At 41.9% G+C, this 16,786-nt stretch overlaps 1 protein-coding gene across 1 annotated transcript in view; it reads left to right on the plus strand.

Annotated features, from left to right (window-relative positions):
• Positions 1-16,312, plus strand: part of Fam13a (family with sequence similarity 13 member A) — an 88,624-nt gene extending 72,312 nt beyond the window's left edge. The window contains exons 14-18 of the mRNA XM_057770136.1: positions 4,951-5,046; positions 6,830-6,913; positions 10,422-10,618; positions 11,428-11,529; positions 14,143-16,312. Coding sequence (XP_057626119.1) covers positions 4,951-5,046; positions 6,830-6,913; positions 10,422-10,618; positions 11,428-11,529; positions 14,143-14,269 — 606 coding nt within the window. The 3' untranslated portion in view covers positions 14,270-16,312. The remainder of the gene's footprint in view (positions 1-4,950; positions 5,047-6,829; positions 6,914-10,421; positions 10,619-11,427; positions 11,530-14,142) is intronic.
• The last annotated feature ends 474 nt before the right edge of the window (positions 16,313-16,786 follow it).

Genomic DNA, 16,786 nt, shown 5'->3' on the forward strand with positions numbered 1-16,786 from the left:
TTCCCTTGGCGTAGTTCTTTCCCTTGCAAGGATGATTCTAGCTGGAATATTGACAGAGTCCTTCAAGGGCTTCCTGGCCCATGCCCCCCACCTGAGAGAGCACACAGCTGCATTCTAAGTGGATCAAACCTCATTGTTGGTGCATGGGTTTGTGTGGCAGAGGGATTTTTGCGGTTGCTGATGTTGTTTATGCTGTAGACACGGCTTTCAGTTGGGAAGATTTTTATTCAGTTTGTACTGCATTCCACAGTGCAGCTCCTGAGCCTCAGAATTGTAGGAACTTAGCTTGACAGAAACCTGGGGCTGCTTAAGTAAGCTTTTGAACTCTTGGTTGATAGATACCTATTACAGGTTGTCATGGTAGGAAAAAGAGATTATAGACACACAGAGACATTTATACATATACTAACCTGTAAGCTCGAAACAGATAACGTGAAATCGCAGCTTTGGGGTTGCATAGTAAATACAACGGTTCTCATTGCCACTACAACCACATGTTCTCCTCTCTCCTGCTTGCTTGACATTAGATGATCACAGTGGGGGAAGAGTGTACTCTGTTTACCTGCCTGTTGTTAAGAATACAAAGTATTAGTTCTTTATCTTGCCTTATTGCCTTTCAGATAGATCAAGATTCAATCATCTCCCAAGGTAGAGAACAATTATAGAACAAATATTAATGTCATTTATCTCTGATCTCAGGTCTGTCTGCCTCTCTCTGGGTCACAATGCTCTAACTTCCTCAGAAAGAAAGCAAACTTCCCTGATAGATGGCCCATCTGAAAATCAAAGTAGACTTTTCTTTCTTAGATATGTGCTATAGTTAACCCTAAACCACAAACACCATTACACAAAATGTGCACATATTCCCAATGCTAAGCTGTCATTTCGAGTCCCCTTATCTCATAAAGTAGACGTTCGGAACTCGTGACTTTTTCTGAGTCTGCAGATTCCAATTTAACAGGCCATTGGCCATCAGGATCATAGTCAAACAGTCATGTGCTATGCAGCTCTCGGCAAAGCTGTTTGCTTTAGCTGAGCACGCTGCAGATGGGCATGTGTGACATTCAAAAACAAGTGAGCTTCTCATTTCCTGTGAGCTATTATTAAAGTGTGTCCTTTTCAACAAGAGTGTTGAAGTCTCCAAAAATGATGTCACAGAAAAATATAAGAAATAATTGAAGTCCCTTCCCCCTATATCACCATTCATAACAAATGTGCTGGGGAGAGAATGGGTTGTTTGACCAGTGCTTCTGGCTTCTTATTAATTTGTTCCCTCACTGGTATATTTTAACTCTGTGTTTCAGAACCGTGTTGACTAATACAACATTAAGAATAGTCAAGTTAACATTTAAATTATGAGTCCATATATAAACACTAACCTCTGATTAGCTGTTGTTTTGGATTTTCTAGTCTTTGTACAAATGTCCTACTATTCTTAACTTATAAAAGATTTGCTTTTTCTAAATTTATGGGTCCAAAGTTCAGCACTTAGAAGAGCCCGTGATCCCCCTGCTAGATCCTGCTTCATTCGGGGCTGATGTCTCTGTGAGTAAAGAGAAACCTGGGCTGGAGTCAGTATACCCAGTTGTTGTCTATGCCTTGGGGATACATTCCCCTCTGCAGTGGTCAGTTTTAGCCTCTAAAGAACAAGGCTTGCCTAGCTCTAAGATTCCATGGCTCTAATTTTGTCTTTTTCATCATAGTAAATATGTCACTTTTTTGCCATTCATGTTTATATCCAGGTAACACCAGCCAAATGTTGTAGAAAAGTTTTGTTTGAGGATAAGAGAAAACCCTCACAACATAAAGGCAGGCACACTGGGCTGTCCAAACTTTATGATTTCTACCCTGGGCTTGCCTCTACTTAAGTGTGGACAGTTATTGGATAAGTTATTACTACTACTACTATTACTAAGAGCAGGAAACCAACAATGTTCTGCAGTACCCTGCTAGCTGGTGATATTTATCCAAAGTGATTTACTATTGATCATGTTGAGAAAGACATATACAGAAGCCATACAAGACAACATATTTCCATAATCCAGAACTGTCTTTGAAGATGAATCTTCTAAAGACTAAAAAAAATGGTAAAGCCACTTGTCTTATATGATTTCCTACCTGAGAAACTCTTACTTTCTCAAGCTTTTAATAATAATAGAATGTAGAAACCCAGCAACCAAATCTAAAAATAGATTTTGCCTCATAGTACATTGAGGTTGAGGAACCAAAGGGAATACATGTATACCTACGTGTTGGGCATACCTAGATAGGTTCATTCACTAACATTGCAAGTATTTATAGAATGTTTCCATTAGATGAAATACTAAAATACCTACTCAGGATATGAAAGCATAAGCTCCCACATTCAACAAGCTAGATTGTGAGCCAGGAGATAAATGTGTGAACAATTATGATAGAATGTAAAAGTGAGTGGGGCTTATGGTGCACACCTTTAATCCTAGCACTGGGGAAGCAGAGGCAGGCGGATCTCTGTGAGTTTGAGTCCAGTCTGGTCTACAAAGTGAGTTCCAGCATAGCCAAGGCTGTTACACAGAGAAACCCTTTCTTTACAAAATAAAAACAAAACAAAAATGTGATTCATAAGTAATTTCCAGGGCCGGGCGATGATGGTGCAAGCCTTTAATCCCAGCACTCGGGAGGCAGAGGCAGGCGGATCTCTGTGAGTTCGAGACCAGCCTGGTCTACAGAGCTAGTTCCAGGACAGGCTCCAAAGCCATAGAGAAACCCTGTCTCAAAAAACCAAAAAAAAAAAAAAAAAAAAAAAAAAAAAAAAAAAAAGTAATTTCCAATGGCTGACTTACAAAATACTGGCACAAGGTAAGGTTATCTAACATTCCTGTGAGAGACTCTTTCATGCCCCGCATTGGGCACCATTATGTGAAATGGAGACTTTCATTTCCCAGCCATTATAATCACCCAAATAATCTAATTACAACACTGTTTGGTCAATGGTTCAGGCTATTCCTAGCTAGCTCTTACATCTTAAATTAACCCATTTCTATTATTTTATATTTTACCAGGAGGCTCATGGTTTGTTACCTCACATCTTGTTTTTTGGGCAACTTCAAGGCATCTACCTGACTCCGCCTTCTTTCTCCCTGCATTTAGTTTAGTTTTCCTGCCTACCTATATTCTGCCCTGCCATAGGCTAACGCGGCTTCTTTATTAACCAATGGCAATAAAACATATTCACAGCATACAGAGGGAAATTCCACATCAAAAATATAAAAGGGTTTGAAATTACAAGGCATTACAAGAACAGGGTGTGCTGTCTTAGTTAAAGTTTCTATTGCTGTGATAAATACCAGGACCAAAAGCAACTTAGGGAGGAAAGGTTTTATTTCATTTTACAGCATATAGTCTTCTATGAAGGGAAGTTAGGGAAGGAACTCAAACAGGGCAGGAACCTGGAGCAGGAGTGGATGCAAAGGCCACGAAAGATGTTGTTTACTGGCTTGCTCAGCCTGTTTTTAATGGTATGGGAGAGGGACCACTAGCCCAGGGGTGGTGTTGCCCACAATGAATTGACTCTCGCACCTCAATCATCAGTCAATAAAATGCACCACAGGCCAATCTGGTCAGGGCATGTCCTCAATCGAGGGTCTCCCTTCAAAAAATGGCTGTGGTTTGTGTTAAGCTGACAGAAAGGCAGCCAGCACCAGTGGTGGCATGGAGGACAGAATCACTCTTCAGGACGGGGCACAAGGAAAGAGGGCTGCACTGAGTTGGTTTATGATCTGCAACTTCCAAATAAAGAAGAGAGAAAGCCCCTTCCTTGTAAAGGGAATCACACATAATTAGGTATGAAATAATCTAGTCTATTTCTGGAGTTTGAAGTACAGTGGAGAGGAGAGAAGCCATAAATGATGAAGGGTTTCAAATCCTACACAAGGAAACTGGATTGGATTCTTTCTTGCTGCATAGAGATTTTGAGCCGCGTGCCAGATGAAGGAAATGAGGATGAATCATCCGATGGATTCCAGCAACAGAAGTTCCTTGAATACTCTCTGTTTGCTAGAACCATACTTTTAAGAGGGAACCGTTTCATATGAAAGAATTGCAGCTGAATGAGTTGATTAAAGTACCATATGACAAGCATTATAATAGAAACATTTGCACAGAGAGAGAGAGAGAGAGAGAGAGAGAGAGAGAGAGAGAGAAGAAAAAGAGAGACAGATAATGAACCATTCCAAGATTTTGAACCTTGAGTTTCTTGGATTCTTTTTTACATTTTCCTATTTATTGGGAGGAGGCAAAACACAGCATACACAGGTCAAAAGACAACTCGTGGGAGTCAATTCTCCTTCTACCATTGGGTTCTGGATGTCAAGCTCAGGTCATCAGGCTTGGCAAATATACAACTTTACCTGCTGGGTCATCTCACATCATCACCACTTAAGAAGTTTTGGGTTTCGTTTTTTGGCGGGTGCAGGTATTTAAATTTTATTTACTTACTTTTACATGTGTGGGTAATTTGCCTGCATATATGTTTGTGCACCATGTGAACACATACCTGAAGCCCGTGGAGGCCCAAAGAAGGCATTGGGTCCCATGGAACTAGATACAGATGATTGCAGACTGCTGTATGTACCTAGGTCCTCTGGAAACGCAGTTAATGCTTTTAACCACTGAGCCATCTCGACAGCCACCCACCTTGAGTTTTAAGTAGCAGTTTTAGACTTACCATAGTAGGCTAAGAACATAGCACATTATTCAGACATAGAATTATACTAATGGGTGGTTTCCAATGATTGGCAGGATAAACCTGTAGTATTTTTATTTATTGGCTAAATATTATTGACTAATAACAGTCTAACTAAGTTTTGTAAAATGTATCATCTTAGGGCCACAAAAGTCCAGAGCATGCTGGGACAAGGGACAACATAACCTGGGAGCTGGCTTCTCACTTGTCCTGGTCTTACTTTTCAGGTAACAAAGACTGAGCGTCAGATTATGAAACCTCTGTATGATAGGTACCGACTGGTCAAACAGATCCTGTCCCGGGCCAGTGCTGTCCCCATCATGGTGAGTGCATTCTTTCTCTTTCCTTTGGCAGCCACTGGCTACTCTAAGAACACCTGGTTTTGTTAGGTTTCAACTACTGCTGTGATGAGCACATGACTAGAAAAACAACTTGGGGAAGAAAGGGTTTAGTACAGCTTAAAGTAATAGTCCACCATAAAAGAAAGTCAGGGAAGGAACCCAGAAGCAGGGACCCAGAGGCAGGAATTGATACAGAGGCTACAGTGGAACACCGCTTATTGGCTTGTTTTCCCTGACTTACTCGGCCTGCCTTCTCATAGAATCCAGAACCAACTGCCCAGGGGTAATGCTTCCCACAGTGGGCTGGACTCTCCCATATCAGTCAAGAAAATGCCTCACGGATATGCTTCAGACCAATCTAATGGGGGCGTTTTCTCAACTGAGGCTCCCTCCTCTCAGACAACCGTAGATTGTGCCAAATTGACAAAAACTCACCAACACAGGGCTCTGACCATGCTATCTTTGTGAGTGTAACCCCCCCCCCTTTCTATTGGAGGAGCCCCACCTATGCATGTAGGACCCTACCTGTCATTCTCACTAATGGTCAGGCTGTGGTAATTGAACCAGCCATGTATATCATGTCTTACCGCCTGAGGAATGACTTGATCATATATACATTCCTCTGGCACTCATGGGACCAGCACCTAAACCCATTCCTTAGAGACACAGCACAAGAGGTAAGACTGAACCTTCTCCAGGCTCTTCATTCCCAAGAGTGCCTTCTGATTTCTGTTACAGTCTAGCCCCCTTCACTGAGGGATGACTCCCTAAGAACTTGGTCCGAGGAGGACCCTCTAGAGAGCTCCAGTGAGAAGGTCCTTGTTTTGCAGCTGATGGGGGTGGAAAGGGAGTAGAAGGAGAGAGTGGGAGCCCTGGTGCTTGACAAGCTGCCTACTATGGCCGGCGTCTTGAGATATAACTGCTGTTAGCACCTGGATTTGATCCAGTCAAGGGAGAATGACAGCTCCTCTCTGGCTGTGGGAAGTCTTTTACCTGAGAATCCCCTCCCCAGGCTAGATATTGCGGGGCTGGTAATGCCTGTTCATCTCGGACAGCAGCATTGCCTGATTCAGTCGGTGCCCTTGTCTGATGTCACAGCCTTGGCTTGATATCACAACTAAAAGGCTTGTTCTCTTTAGCTGCTACTATTATCTAGTGCTTCATTAAATCTTGTTATTCGTTTCTTTGTTTCTAAGCCTAGAGTCTTCTCTCACATTTATTTTAGTAGTGCACTTATTTTTATGGAAGAGGGAGAATCCAGCGACTGTAGGCAGGTGTAATTAAAAAGTGTTACTCTTCTGCAAACTTCCTGCAGAATAAACTGATTAATAAGATGACTAATGTAAGGAGCCGTTGCCTCTCACCAATTAAGAACACTTAGGGTTCCTAAATACGGTGAATGTACAACAGAGAAGTTCAGTGAATGCCACAGGCTTGTGTGACCTTGAGCTCCTGTCCTTTGCCAATTACAGTTAGGTGTAGTCGCTGGAGCTAGGGAGGAGGGGGTGTGGGTAAGTGCTTTCCTTGGGGGATTCCTGAGAGTTTGGTTTGTAAAGCAGATTTACATCCTATTACATCCTACTCTGTCCTCTCTTTAGTATGTGTGGGCACTGCAGAACTTTGTATTAGGTTTTGGGAGGGGTGTTATTGGTGGGTGGGAAATGGTTATAAGATGTAGTAAATACTGGTATGTTGAATGGTCTGAGAGCTATAAGGCAAGGAAAAGCAGTTCATAATATATCCTGTTTGTTAATGCTTGTCACAGGGGTCCCCCTCCAGCAAACGGAGAAGCCCTTTGCTGCAGCCGATTATCGAGGGTGAAACTGCTTCCTTCTTCAAGGAGATAAAGGTGAAGAGCTTGGTGCTAACACTACCCTGCTAACCTCACCTGGAGTGACAGTCCCTGGGCAGTGGTTCTAGTAGGCATTCCCTACAAAGCAGTAGCTTCCCGAGACAGCTGTGGAGATTCATGGCCTACTTATATTATTATAACCTTGCCAATTCCCGAAGTTTCCTTCCGTTCTCTTCTTTGTTAACTTGTTCTGTTTTGCTTTTACTTTGATCACAGAGAATGTTTTGTTTCTCACCTTGTTTGTTGTTGTTGTTGTTTTAAAAATAATGTTTACAATTTAAAAGTTAGTTAGGGCCAAAGAAGACAGAAGTGAGATTTTAGAGCCTGTCATATTTTTGTGACATTCTAAGGCGAGAGTGGTGATTTATTACCGGTGGTTAGGAATGATTATCTCAGAATAATCTATTGAGGATGATCAATAGGAAGCTTCATTTCCTTGCCTGAAATAAGGTAACCCTCAAGACAATACCCAATTTTAAGGTATGAGACAGACAGAGCCTGTTAATGGCATTGCTAAATAGAACCAAAATTATGAGTGCAGCCCTGGAACATCAGGGCTGGTGTGCTGTATTAGATCTCCAAAATTACAGTTATTTTCTTACAATATGCTTTGATATCAGTGAAAGGCAACACGCTTTCTCCATCTGGTAGTTTCACAGATGATCTGAATCTTGGTAATTGGGCAAATTTGGACAGTTTGTATACGAAAATTAGCGTGCTTCTCTCAGCAGCTTATAATGGGCTTATTACCAGGTAAAAACATGCTCTTGAATACGTGCAAGATGTGACACCTAATAATCACCTCATTAAGTAACTGCTAGGTGTCCTGATGATACTCCTCGTGGACAATGACAATCTACCCCTGCTTATTCCTTTGCAAAACTTTTTAAAGGAGAATATTTTGGCTGTGGCTTATTGCCCACTGGCTCCATCGTGCTCAAAATTATACGTAATTTTGCAGTGATTACATTGCTTTTGTAAATACAGCTGTCTTTGGTTCATTTCTTCTAATCAGACATAGCCACTAGTGTGTTTTTGATAACACATAGGAGATCTAATACAACTTACAATTTACTGTGTTTGGAGGTGAAAAGACCAAGTCTAAGTGGTTTCTTTAAAACTTGTCCCTAGTTATGCTTGCTTTGGGGAAGAAACTAGCCTGTATGAAATAGAGCCAGCTCCAGTTCTGAAAGTTCTGAAGGCCCTCAACCCACAAAAAGCCCAGAGAATCTTCCTGTCCACTCCAGGAACCCTCTAAAACAAGATGGAGTAGGATTCTGTTCTCAAGACAGGCACTTTCAGAGCAGTGGGAGGAGGGGGCTGCGTGTTGCATGAACTGAGTAACAAAAGCAGCGAACACCTTTTTCGCTTTTTAACCAGCTTTAATGACAAAATAAATACAATTATATATCATGCAATTTTACAATGTGTTATTTTGATAAGTGTAAAATAATCCACAGTGAACACTAATGTTTTGTAGCTGATATAGCCCCTTACATTCTACATACACACTTTGCCCCACTCTGGAAGGCCAGGGAAGACACACATGGCTGCTTCTCTTATAGTTCTTCACACATTTATAGTCACATGCCACTTCCTCCCACCCTGCTCCTGGCCTTAGAAACTTTTCTCTAAGCTCTTACTGCTCTCCGTGGAATGTGGCCCGTCAGCAGTCCCAGGTTCTGGGGCACACGCACAAGTCAGTTCATTTGTGTCTCCCCAGATCTAGTTTTAGCCAGAACAGCAGAGCAAAAGCCAGGCCTTACTTTACCTGCTGGCAGAGACCCTGTCCAGTCTCAAAACCCTGTCTCTATGTGTAACTGTCACTCCGTCAACAACTCATTTTAGACATTCGCTGGTCAAATTCTTAGCACTGGGTCAGGGTAACTGCTGTGGGATCTTTCCTAGGACTCGTGGTCTCCAGCCACAAGCTGCTACCACCCCCTCTCTAGATCTGACAACCAAAAATGTCTCTAGATATTGCAAATACCTAAAAGATAAAATCACACCATTGAGACTTACTGTCCGTGACTCATCTCTATGTGATTCCCATTGTGCTGAGGGATCCTGTGATCCCATGATGCTTGTCTGTGGATTTCTTATTGACTATGCATCCAGATTTTCCTTTTCCTAACCTACTTAGAGAACCTTGAACTTTCCAGCTTCTTTTTATACTGTTATCAAGCTATATGTAGTAACCTAAATAGAGATTCTGCATTCCAGAAAGCTGGATGTCATGTCCACTCTGTCACTGATGTGCATGGGGATTGCTCCCTTTCTATCACTATCTACGTAACTAATGGCTGTTGACTGGTGCTTTCGGGCAAAGAGCCTGCTCTGGACTGTTCCCTTCAGGTTGATGCCGCCATCTTGGCTGAAATTTTAATAGTCACCTTTGCTTTTGGTGGATCTCTGGGCACTTTGTTCTTTATGAAAATCCAGATAACACATCAGTCCTATCAAAAAAGGATAACTGGTTTAAAGGAGCCAGTACTAGGGTCACTGGCTCATTCCCAAATATGCATTATTTGGGGGCTATACTAAATATCTACCATTATGAGCTTGTTTCAATGTCTATTTTTTGGTATATAATTTTCCCCATGGTTTTCCAAGACCACCAAGAGTAGTTTTGTTAGGTTCATCTGAAAAAATTATCAGGGTGTTTCAAGTTCTCTCCAGACTTGGAATATAATTAGGAGGACTCTTCAGATTTTATTTACTATGTCTGTGCACAGTGTGTGTGTGTGTGTGTGTGTGTGTGTGTGTGTGTGTGTGGTGTCTCTGGAGACTGTTAGTAGAACTTTTGAGAAATGAAGTCTTACGTTCTTATTTCTTGCTTTCCCTGGTGTCCTTTTACAGCTATAAGATGTTTGCTAACAGCTTTCCTTGAAATCTGAACTGCTAGACCAGACACTTGTTCTGCATAGGTTTTGGTCAAGCTCTGAAGCAGTATATTCAGACCCAAGCTCTGCCTGGGCTTTTGGGTCTGTTCTCCTTCATCTTCCTCATCCAGAGGAGGTAGAAGTGGAGAGGGAGGCCGGTGGGTGTTGCCTGCCAGCTGTGTCTCCCCAGGTTCTGGGTATGTGCTGCCTCAGTTGTGTTTTGTAAAACCGGCATAGGTGGGAACTGTTAACTTCCACTTACAAAAAGAAATGTTACAATTGTTTACTTAAAAATCAAGTTTTGTCTGACATTTTAAAACAATTTATATTGTAAAGAATGCTGAAGCGTTGTTTCATTGGGCCAAGCAGAGATTAAAGACATAAAGCCCTGCTGAGGTAGAAAGTGCCTCCTGGCTTTATCCAGCTTGGCCTTCCATACTTAGTCTTGGTGCCACCATTTTAATAAAATAGAGAAGAAACCATGTGAATATTGTTAATTAGGTGATTTTTGAATGACACGTGTAATGGAAGCATACTCCAAAACTTGCTCAGAGTTTTTTTTTTGTTTGTTTGTTTTTTTTTGTTTTGTTTTGTTTTGTTTTGTTTTTGCCATTTATCTCTAGGAACAAGAGGATGCGTCAGAGGATGACAGCTCCGCCAAGCCAGACTTCACTGTCACACTGAAAACAGACTGCAGTGCACACTGTTTTCTGGAGCAGCTTGAAGATGATGCTGATGGATTTATCTCACCAATGGATGACAAAATGCCATCAAAATGCAGCCAGGACTCAGGCCTTTCAAACCTCCACTCTGCATCAATGTATGTTGTTTGGATAGTGGCATTAAAGTGACTCAGTGAAAAATAACAATATAAAAGTTAGTTTGGCCAAAAAAATCTCAAATGACTTACCTACAGTATGTTTAAATAGAGAAGATAATGATTTAAAAAAACAAAACAAAACAGAGAGATGGGCCTGGGGCTAAAGCAGAAGAATATGTGGGTTTGAGGCACCTAGGCTACAGAGTAAATTGAGCTGCAGAGTACAACCTTATCTAGAGAGAGGGAGGAGAGGGTGAGAGAGAAGGAGGGCAGAAGGGAGAGAGAGAGAGAGAGAGAGAGAGAGAGAGAGAGAGAGAGAGAGAGAGAGAGGAGAGAGAGAGAGAACAGAAGGCAGGGTGGGAGAGATGGGGAGGGAACAGGAGAGGGAGAGAGGGAAAGAAAAAGCTCAATGTTGACAATTTATCGGGTTTCTCATATATTTTATTGCAGATTATTTGAGGAAGTTTTGAGATCTTGCTTAAACAAGCAGAAGGTCTCTGAATGACACTGTGGCTCTGTCCACCACAATTCATTTAGCCCTGAGTACAGACGTCACTTTGTTCTTTAAAAAAAAAAAAATTATATGACTAAATGCTGTAGGGTTTCATAAGATCTAATAACTCGGGAGTAGCAAGATCCCCTAGGACCCCTGGAGCCTCACCTCCTTTCAGAACGTGGGCATTCAAGAGAAAGCAGCCACCATGACTTTTAAGTTGTTCCCTTTTCTTCTCAGCTCCCACCCAATCACATACCCATTACACGTATAACAATTCATATTTAAGTTTTTTGTAATTTATTTTTCTTCTTAGACCTGAGCTCTTGGAATACCTTCTGGAAATGAGAGAAGAAAAGAAAATGATTCGAAAGAAACTTCATGATTTTGAGGACAATTTTTTCAGACAGAATGGGAGGTATGTGTGTCTCTCTGTTCTTCCTTTTCCCTTCACCTATATTCCACATTCCAGGCCCTCCCTCTGTCTCCGTCCCATCTGTGAAGTCTTTCCAAAGCGGGAACTTCGCTACATTCTCCCTGTAACCAGGTCCTCAGGTTTATTATGCCAAGCGACCCTCAGAGATTTTTCAGTGACACTGTGAGATTTATATGTGTATTTGAGATGAAATGCTTCTCATACAGAGCACAGGACCTGTACAGGATCTACTGATACACAACTAGTCTGTCACATTTGCTTCTCAGCAAAAACAAGTAGCTTGGAACTGAATTTCAGATTGTCAGCATTGAGTTTTTTCTCAGGAAACAAGAGGCAGAAGATTGATAAGGGGGGAGTTAACCACAGTTTAAAACCCAAAGATGGACTGGGGGTATGGCTCAGTATGTACAAAATCCTGGGTTCACTCGGGGGCACTACAGAACTGGGAGAACTAAGACGATAGCTACCAGGGCTGAGAGAAGGCGGTGTGTGAGAAGTGGTGTGTGAGAAGCGGTTAGGGATGGATCTGCCTGTTCTAGCCAGTGAGTTGTAAGGTGTAATTGAATTGTCTGTTTATTAAACATGCTGGGGAAGTGTTTGTCACAGAGTCTTCTCACATTCCATCGGGAACTCAGGAAAAAGACCACCAGTCCCTCACGTGGAATCAGGTTTCGCCTTCCTAAAGTGGTTTTACATTCCTCCAGACTGGGTAAACTTTATGGAGTTTTTTCAGAGTACTTTCATGTCCTAGAGTGTGAAGAAATAAAAGAATTCTAGCAATTAACTTTGACATCGGGACTGTGTGGTTTAAACATTATGTATATTCATTTTTTAGGATCTCTAATTTGGATCTACTGTATAGTGATTTGTCTCAAGACTTTTACATTTTCATACCTAAATGCTCGTGTCTTTCCCCATACATATTGCAGACTATTTAGAATATGGATATGCAGACAAGAGAAGGAATTCCTAGAATAATAATAATAGCCAACATAAGTCAATTTACTATTCATTGTTAAAGTGTTTATTTGATCTATCAGTCTGTATGCCTTTTGTTTTTATATTATACTTCTCACATGTTGTGCACAGAATTCTATACATGAACTATATATTGTGGAGCCCACAGAAGGTTTAAAAAGCTATAAATTGCATTGGTGCCACATTGAAGGGGGAAAAAAAGACTGTCTTAGAGGAGCTTAAACCAAGAGTGAGCCCAACTGTGAATCCTCCACTTTCCCCCTTGTGTCTTCCTTCTGTCCCTAATAAAGCTCTTTCCTCTACATTTACTGGACATCACAGAAAATATGGCTTAGGAAGGGGATGAGGAATCACTGCTCTTAATTTTTTGCCAGAGTTTACAAGGAAATAATTTACTTTATGAACCATAATGGCCCAGAATAGCATTTTAATTCACAAACAAATGTTATCAATCTATATCTGCAGATTGAGGCCAACATTTATGGTAGATACTTGTTTTCCTTAAGTTTTGCTTTCAACCTATTGGTTGCTTTCAATAAATGATTCACACACACACACATACACACAACTCACCTACTGTTCTGAATTTGGATGGAAGAATACAGACACATGCAAAAACACTCGTGCATATAAAATAAAATAAATAAACCTTAAAAAGAGAAATTTGGTGGTTGATTAGATAAAGATATAAAATGAGAAAATATTAACAACTGTGCGGTTTAGTATTATATCAACTTGATACAAGCTAGAGTCATTTGAAAAGAGAGAACCTCAGTTGAGAAATGCCCTCCCTTCACTGGGCCTGTAGTTCATTTCCTTGATTAATTAATTATTGGTGTGGGAGGGACTGACCCAATATAGGCATGCTGCCCCTGGGCTGGTGGTCTTGGGTGTTATAAGAAATCAGCAAAAAGAAGCAAGTCAAAAGGAGCAAGCCACGAAGCAGCAATCCCCCATAGTGGCCTCTTCTTTAGTTCCTGTCTCTGGATTCCTGTTTTTAGTTCTTACCTGACTTCCCTTTATGATGGGCTGAAATAAAATCTTTTCTCTTCAAGTTGCTTTGGGTCATGATGTTTTATCACAGCAATAGAAACCCCAAGAAAGTCAAGAATGAATAAAATATTTGTTTGCCTGGTTTGGTAGTGCATGCCTTTAATCCCAGCACATGGAAGGCAGAGGCAGGTGGAACTCTGTGAGTTTGAGGCCAGCCTGGTCTACAGAGAAAGTTCCAGGACAGCTAGGGATGTTACACAGAGAAACCCTGTCTTGAAAAACAAAAATAAAAAAGCAAACAAAATAATCTGTTTATTTTGGAGAAACTCTTACTGTGAAATCATACTTACCAATCAGTAAAAAAATCCTCCTGCTTCCTTAATTGTTTATGATCTATTAGATCCTAGATTAACTTTATAGACACTGAAGAAGCATGGTATCTCCAGAGAAAAACCACTTTTCATTTGTCTAAATCAGCCCATCTAGATACCAAGACCCAGTTACCAACACTGATTCTGCAGGTTGATAAAACATGTAGTCTCCAGATAGTAATTCCTGATGCATGCTGTCCTCTAGAACAGAAAGAAAGCGAGCCTCAGCTCCTCTTCCCTTTGCTTCCTCTAGAAATGTCCAGAAGGAAGACCGCACTCCGATGGCTGAGGAATATAGCGAATACAAGCACATAAAGGCCAAGTTACGGCTGCTGGAGGTGCTTATCAGCAAAAGAGACGCTGATTCCAAGTGCATGTGAGGACTGCTGGTGTGGAAAGATCCCAGGAAAGATCAGCTCCGGAAGGCAGCCTTGGAGATGGACCTAGGAAGCAGGCAGTCTCCTGCCTCTGAGCCAACAGACTGGTTCCTGCTTCCATTGCCTGCCTTAGAAACTGCCTGCGTGGAAGGCAACAGTGTGACCTGACTTAGAAATTTTATAATGGGAGAGTCAGGATTCCTACCCATATCAAAGCATACTGCAGTAGGAACTTCACTGCCATGAGCAGTGAGCAGACACGCCGTCAGAGACATCCATCTACAGATAAACTTGCTGTTCTTCCCCAACATCTGAGAAACACGAGGCCATTCTAAAACTGTGACAAACACAAGCTCAGGACTTCGCTCGCAGAGCCTGCTTGCCGTGGAGGTCTGTGCTCTCCCTGGCCCCCACCACATGGTGACCATGCATTGGCATACCATTTGCTGCCTTGGCTGTTTCCCAAGCTGCACTTGTTCACTCCCATCGATGCATTTCCCATTAGCTCTCAGGTAGATGGAGGTTGTACTTGCCTGGGTTGGCAGGGCAGTCCTTTCGTTGATGTGCTCTCTCAGCTGACAGACTTTAAGTCCCTGCCTCATACTTGCGTATGCTGAGGACAGAGTGACTACAGACGTAGCTATGTGGATGCTATCTTAAAATCAGGTGACAGCTGAGGAGCCTAAACGTTCTTCAAGACACTGACTGCACTTTCCAGTCTCAGACATTGATGCCGAACACAAAAGAGGCCAGTGTTCCTGTGATAACCTGTTTGGGGCTCGATTTCGTTGTTGCACTAGCCAAACAAAGGGGTCTTGCTTAGTTTTAGACTAGGTATAAAATATCATGGGAGAGAGGAGTCTGTATCAGGCTCCTGAACTCACCAGAGTTTAATTTTTCTACGAAAGTCAACCTGCACTAAAATCCCCACACAGATGGGTAAGAAGATGTAGCCCTCAGAGCTCAGTTCATTTTCAAGGCAGAATCTAGATCACAGTTTTCAAGACGATACAGAGACAAAATGGTGTGTGGCCAATCGTGATGCTCTTTTTCCCCCAAGGTCTGTGTCACAAAGCTGTCTATATTAGACATTTTAGAGGGACCAGGGAACTTAAGCCACCCAATCATTCATCTCTCCCGCGTGCTTGCTGTTACTCGATGATGTGGTGATGCTTTTCATCTCCGGTCTCTCTGAGGGATGCCGGCTTGGTTCGGCAGCACCTGCAAGAGATGTGTGATGGCCTTGCCTCTGGAAGACTGCAGCATAGGCTGGGCAGGCAGCAGGGAGACCGCGTTCGGTTTTGAGAGTCGCCTCCTACAGGGTACCGTGTTACGGAGGAGAATGGGAAATTGTATCCCCAGTTGCAAAGATACAACTGGCTTGGGTTCTTCAGTCAGCACTGCTTTCTTTGCTACAACAGCTCTGTCATCGGGAGGCTCTTTCGGTAATGGGGGTGGGGATGGAGAACTCCTTCAGTTTTGCTTTTATAAATAATCACGTAGAAGCATGAGCCATGGAAATACTGTTTTTATCCACACACTTAAAGACGGTACATAATCCTACACATTTCAATATACATGAAAATGTAGTTTGATGTTCTTTGCTCTGCCTTTTCCATTTGCTGATTTTTCAAGAAGCTATGTTATGAATAAAATTATGTAATGTAGGATTGTTTTCTATCTTTGAAGCCTGAACGTCAATCACTCACATGACCAAAATTGGTATTTTTAAAAAGAAATCCATATCTAGTCTGTAATTTTTCAGTACTTATTCTCCTAAGTAAACTGTGGAATAACTCAAATCAGGACCAGTTAACGTTCAAAGCACACGGGCTCAGGAGCATTGTTTTGAAAAAATACACTAGAGATTTTTCTTAAGCTGAATATAAATGAGAAGCTACTCAGTGTTTTGGAATCCATTGTTTGCACCAAAGGCAAATGAACTAAAAAACTTATCAGGACCCCCACTCCGTTTTATGTGATCAATAAAATACCAAGTTATTGGAAATAAATCATATATATACTATCATGGTCTCCCTCATAATTTCTAGTCTGTTTTTCTCATAAAATGGAGCCCAAATGCAGGCAGAAGCTGTGTTTATGCCAGGTCTTCTCTGCAGGCACATTACTCAGCGGTTTCTGGCTCTGCTGGAAGTGCGGGGGGGGGGGGGGGGGGGGATTGGTTTCCATGGCAACTGTCTCTGTGGCTCTGTGGCTCCAAGCACTAGAGGCAGCATCTTAATTGGCTTCACACAAACAGAATGCTGTAGGCTAGGGATTCTCTTTTCTCTCCTGAGAACTGGCATGTATATTAGCACATGGCAACAAAAATATCAAAGGTTATGTAAGAATAAGCTTGACTGTGTGATCGTGAGGACTAACGGTGTCAAAGGCATGTAATGTGGGTAAATACATGCTTTTACTGTGTACAGTCTGGAGTAAACATTGAAACCAGCTCTTATAATGAAGTATGCTGTCATTCCAGCCTTTCACCTTTCCGTATTTAGTCTTCACTTTTTA

The sequence above is a fragment of the Chionomys nivalis genome, chromosome 1 (genome assembly GCF_950005125.1).
Source record: "Chionomys nivalis chromosome 1, mChiNiv1.1, whole genome shotgun sequence".
NCBI lineage: Eukaryota > Metazoa > Chordata > Mammalia > Rodentia > Cricetidae > Chionomys > Chionomys nivalis.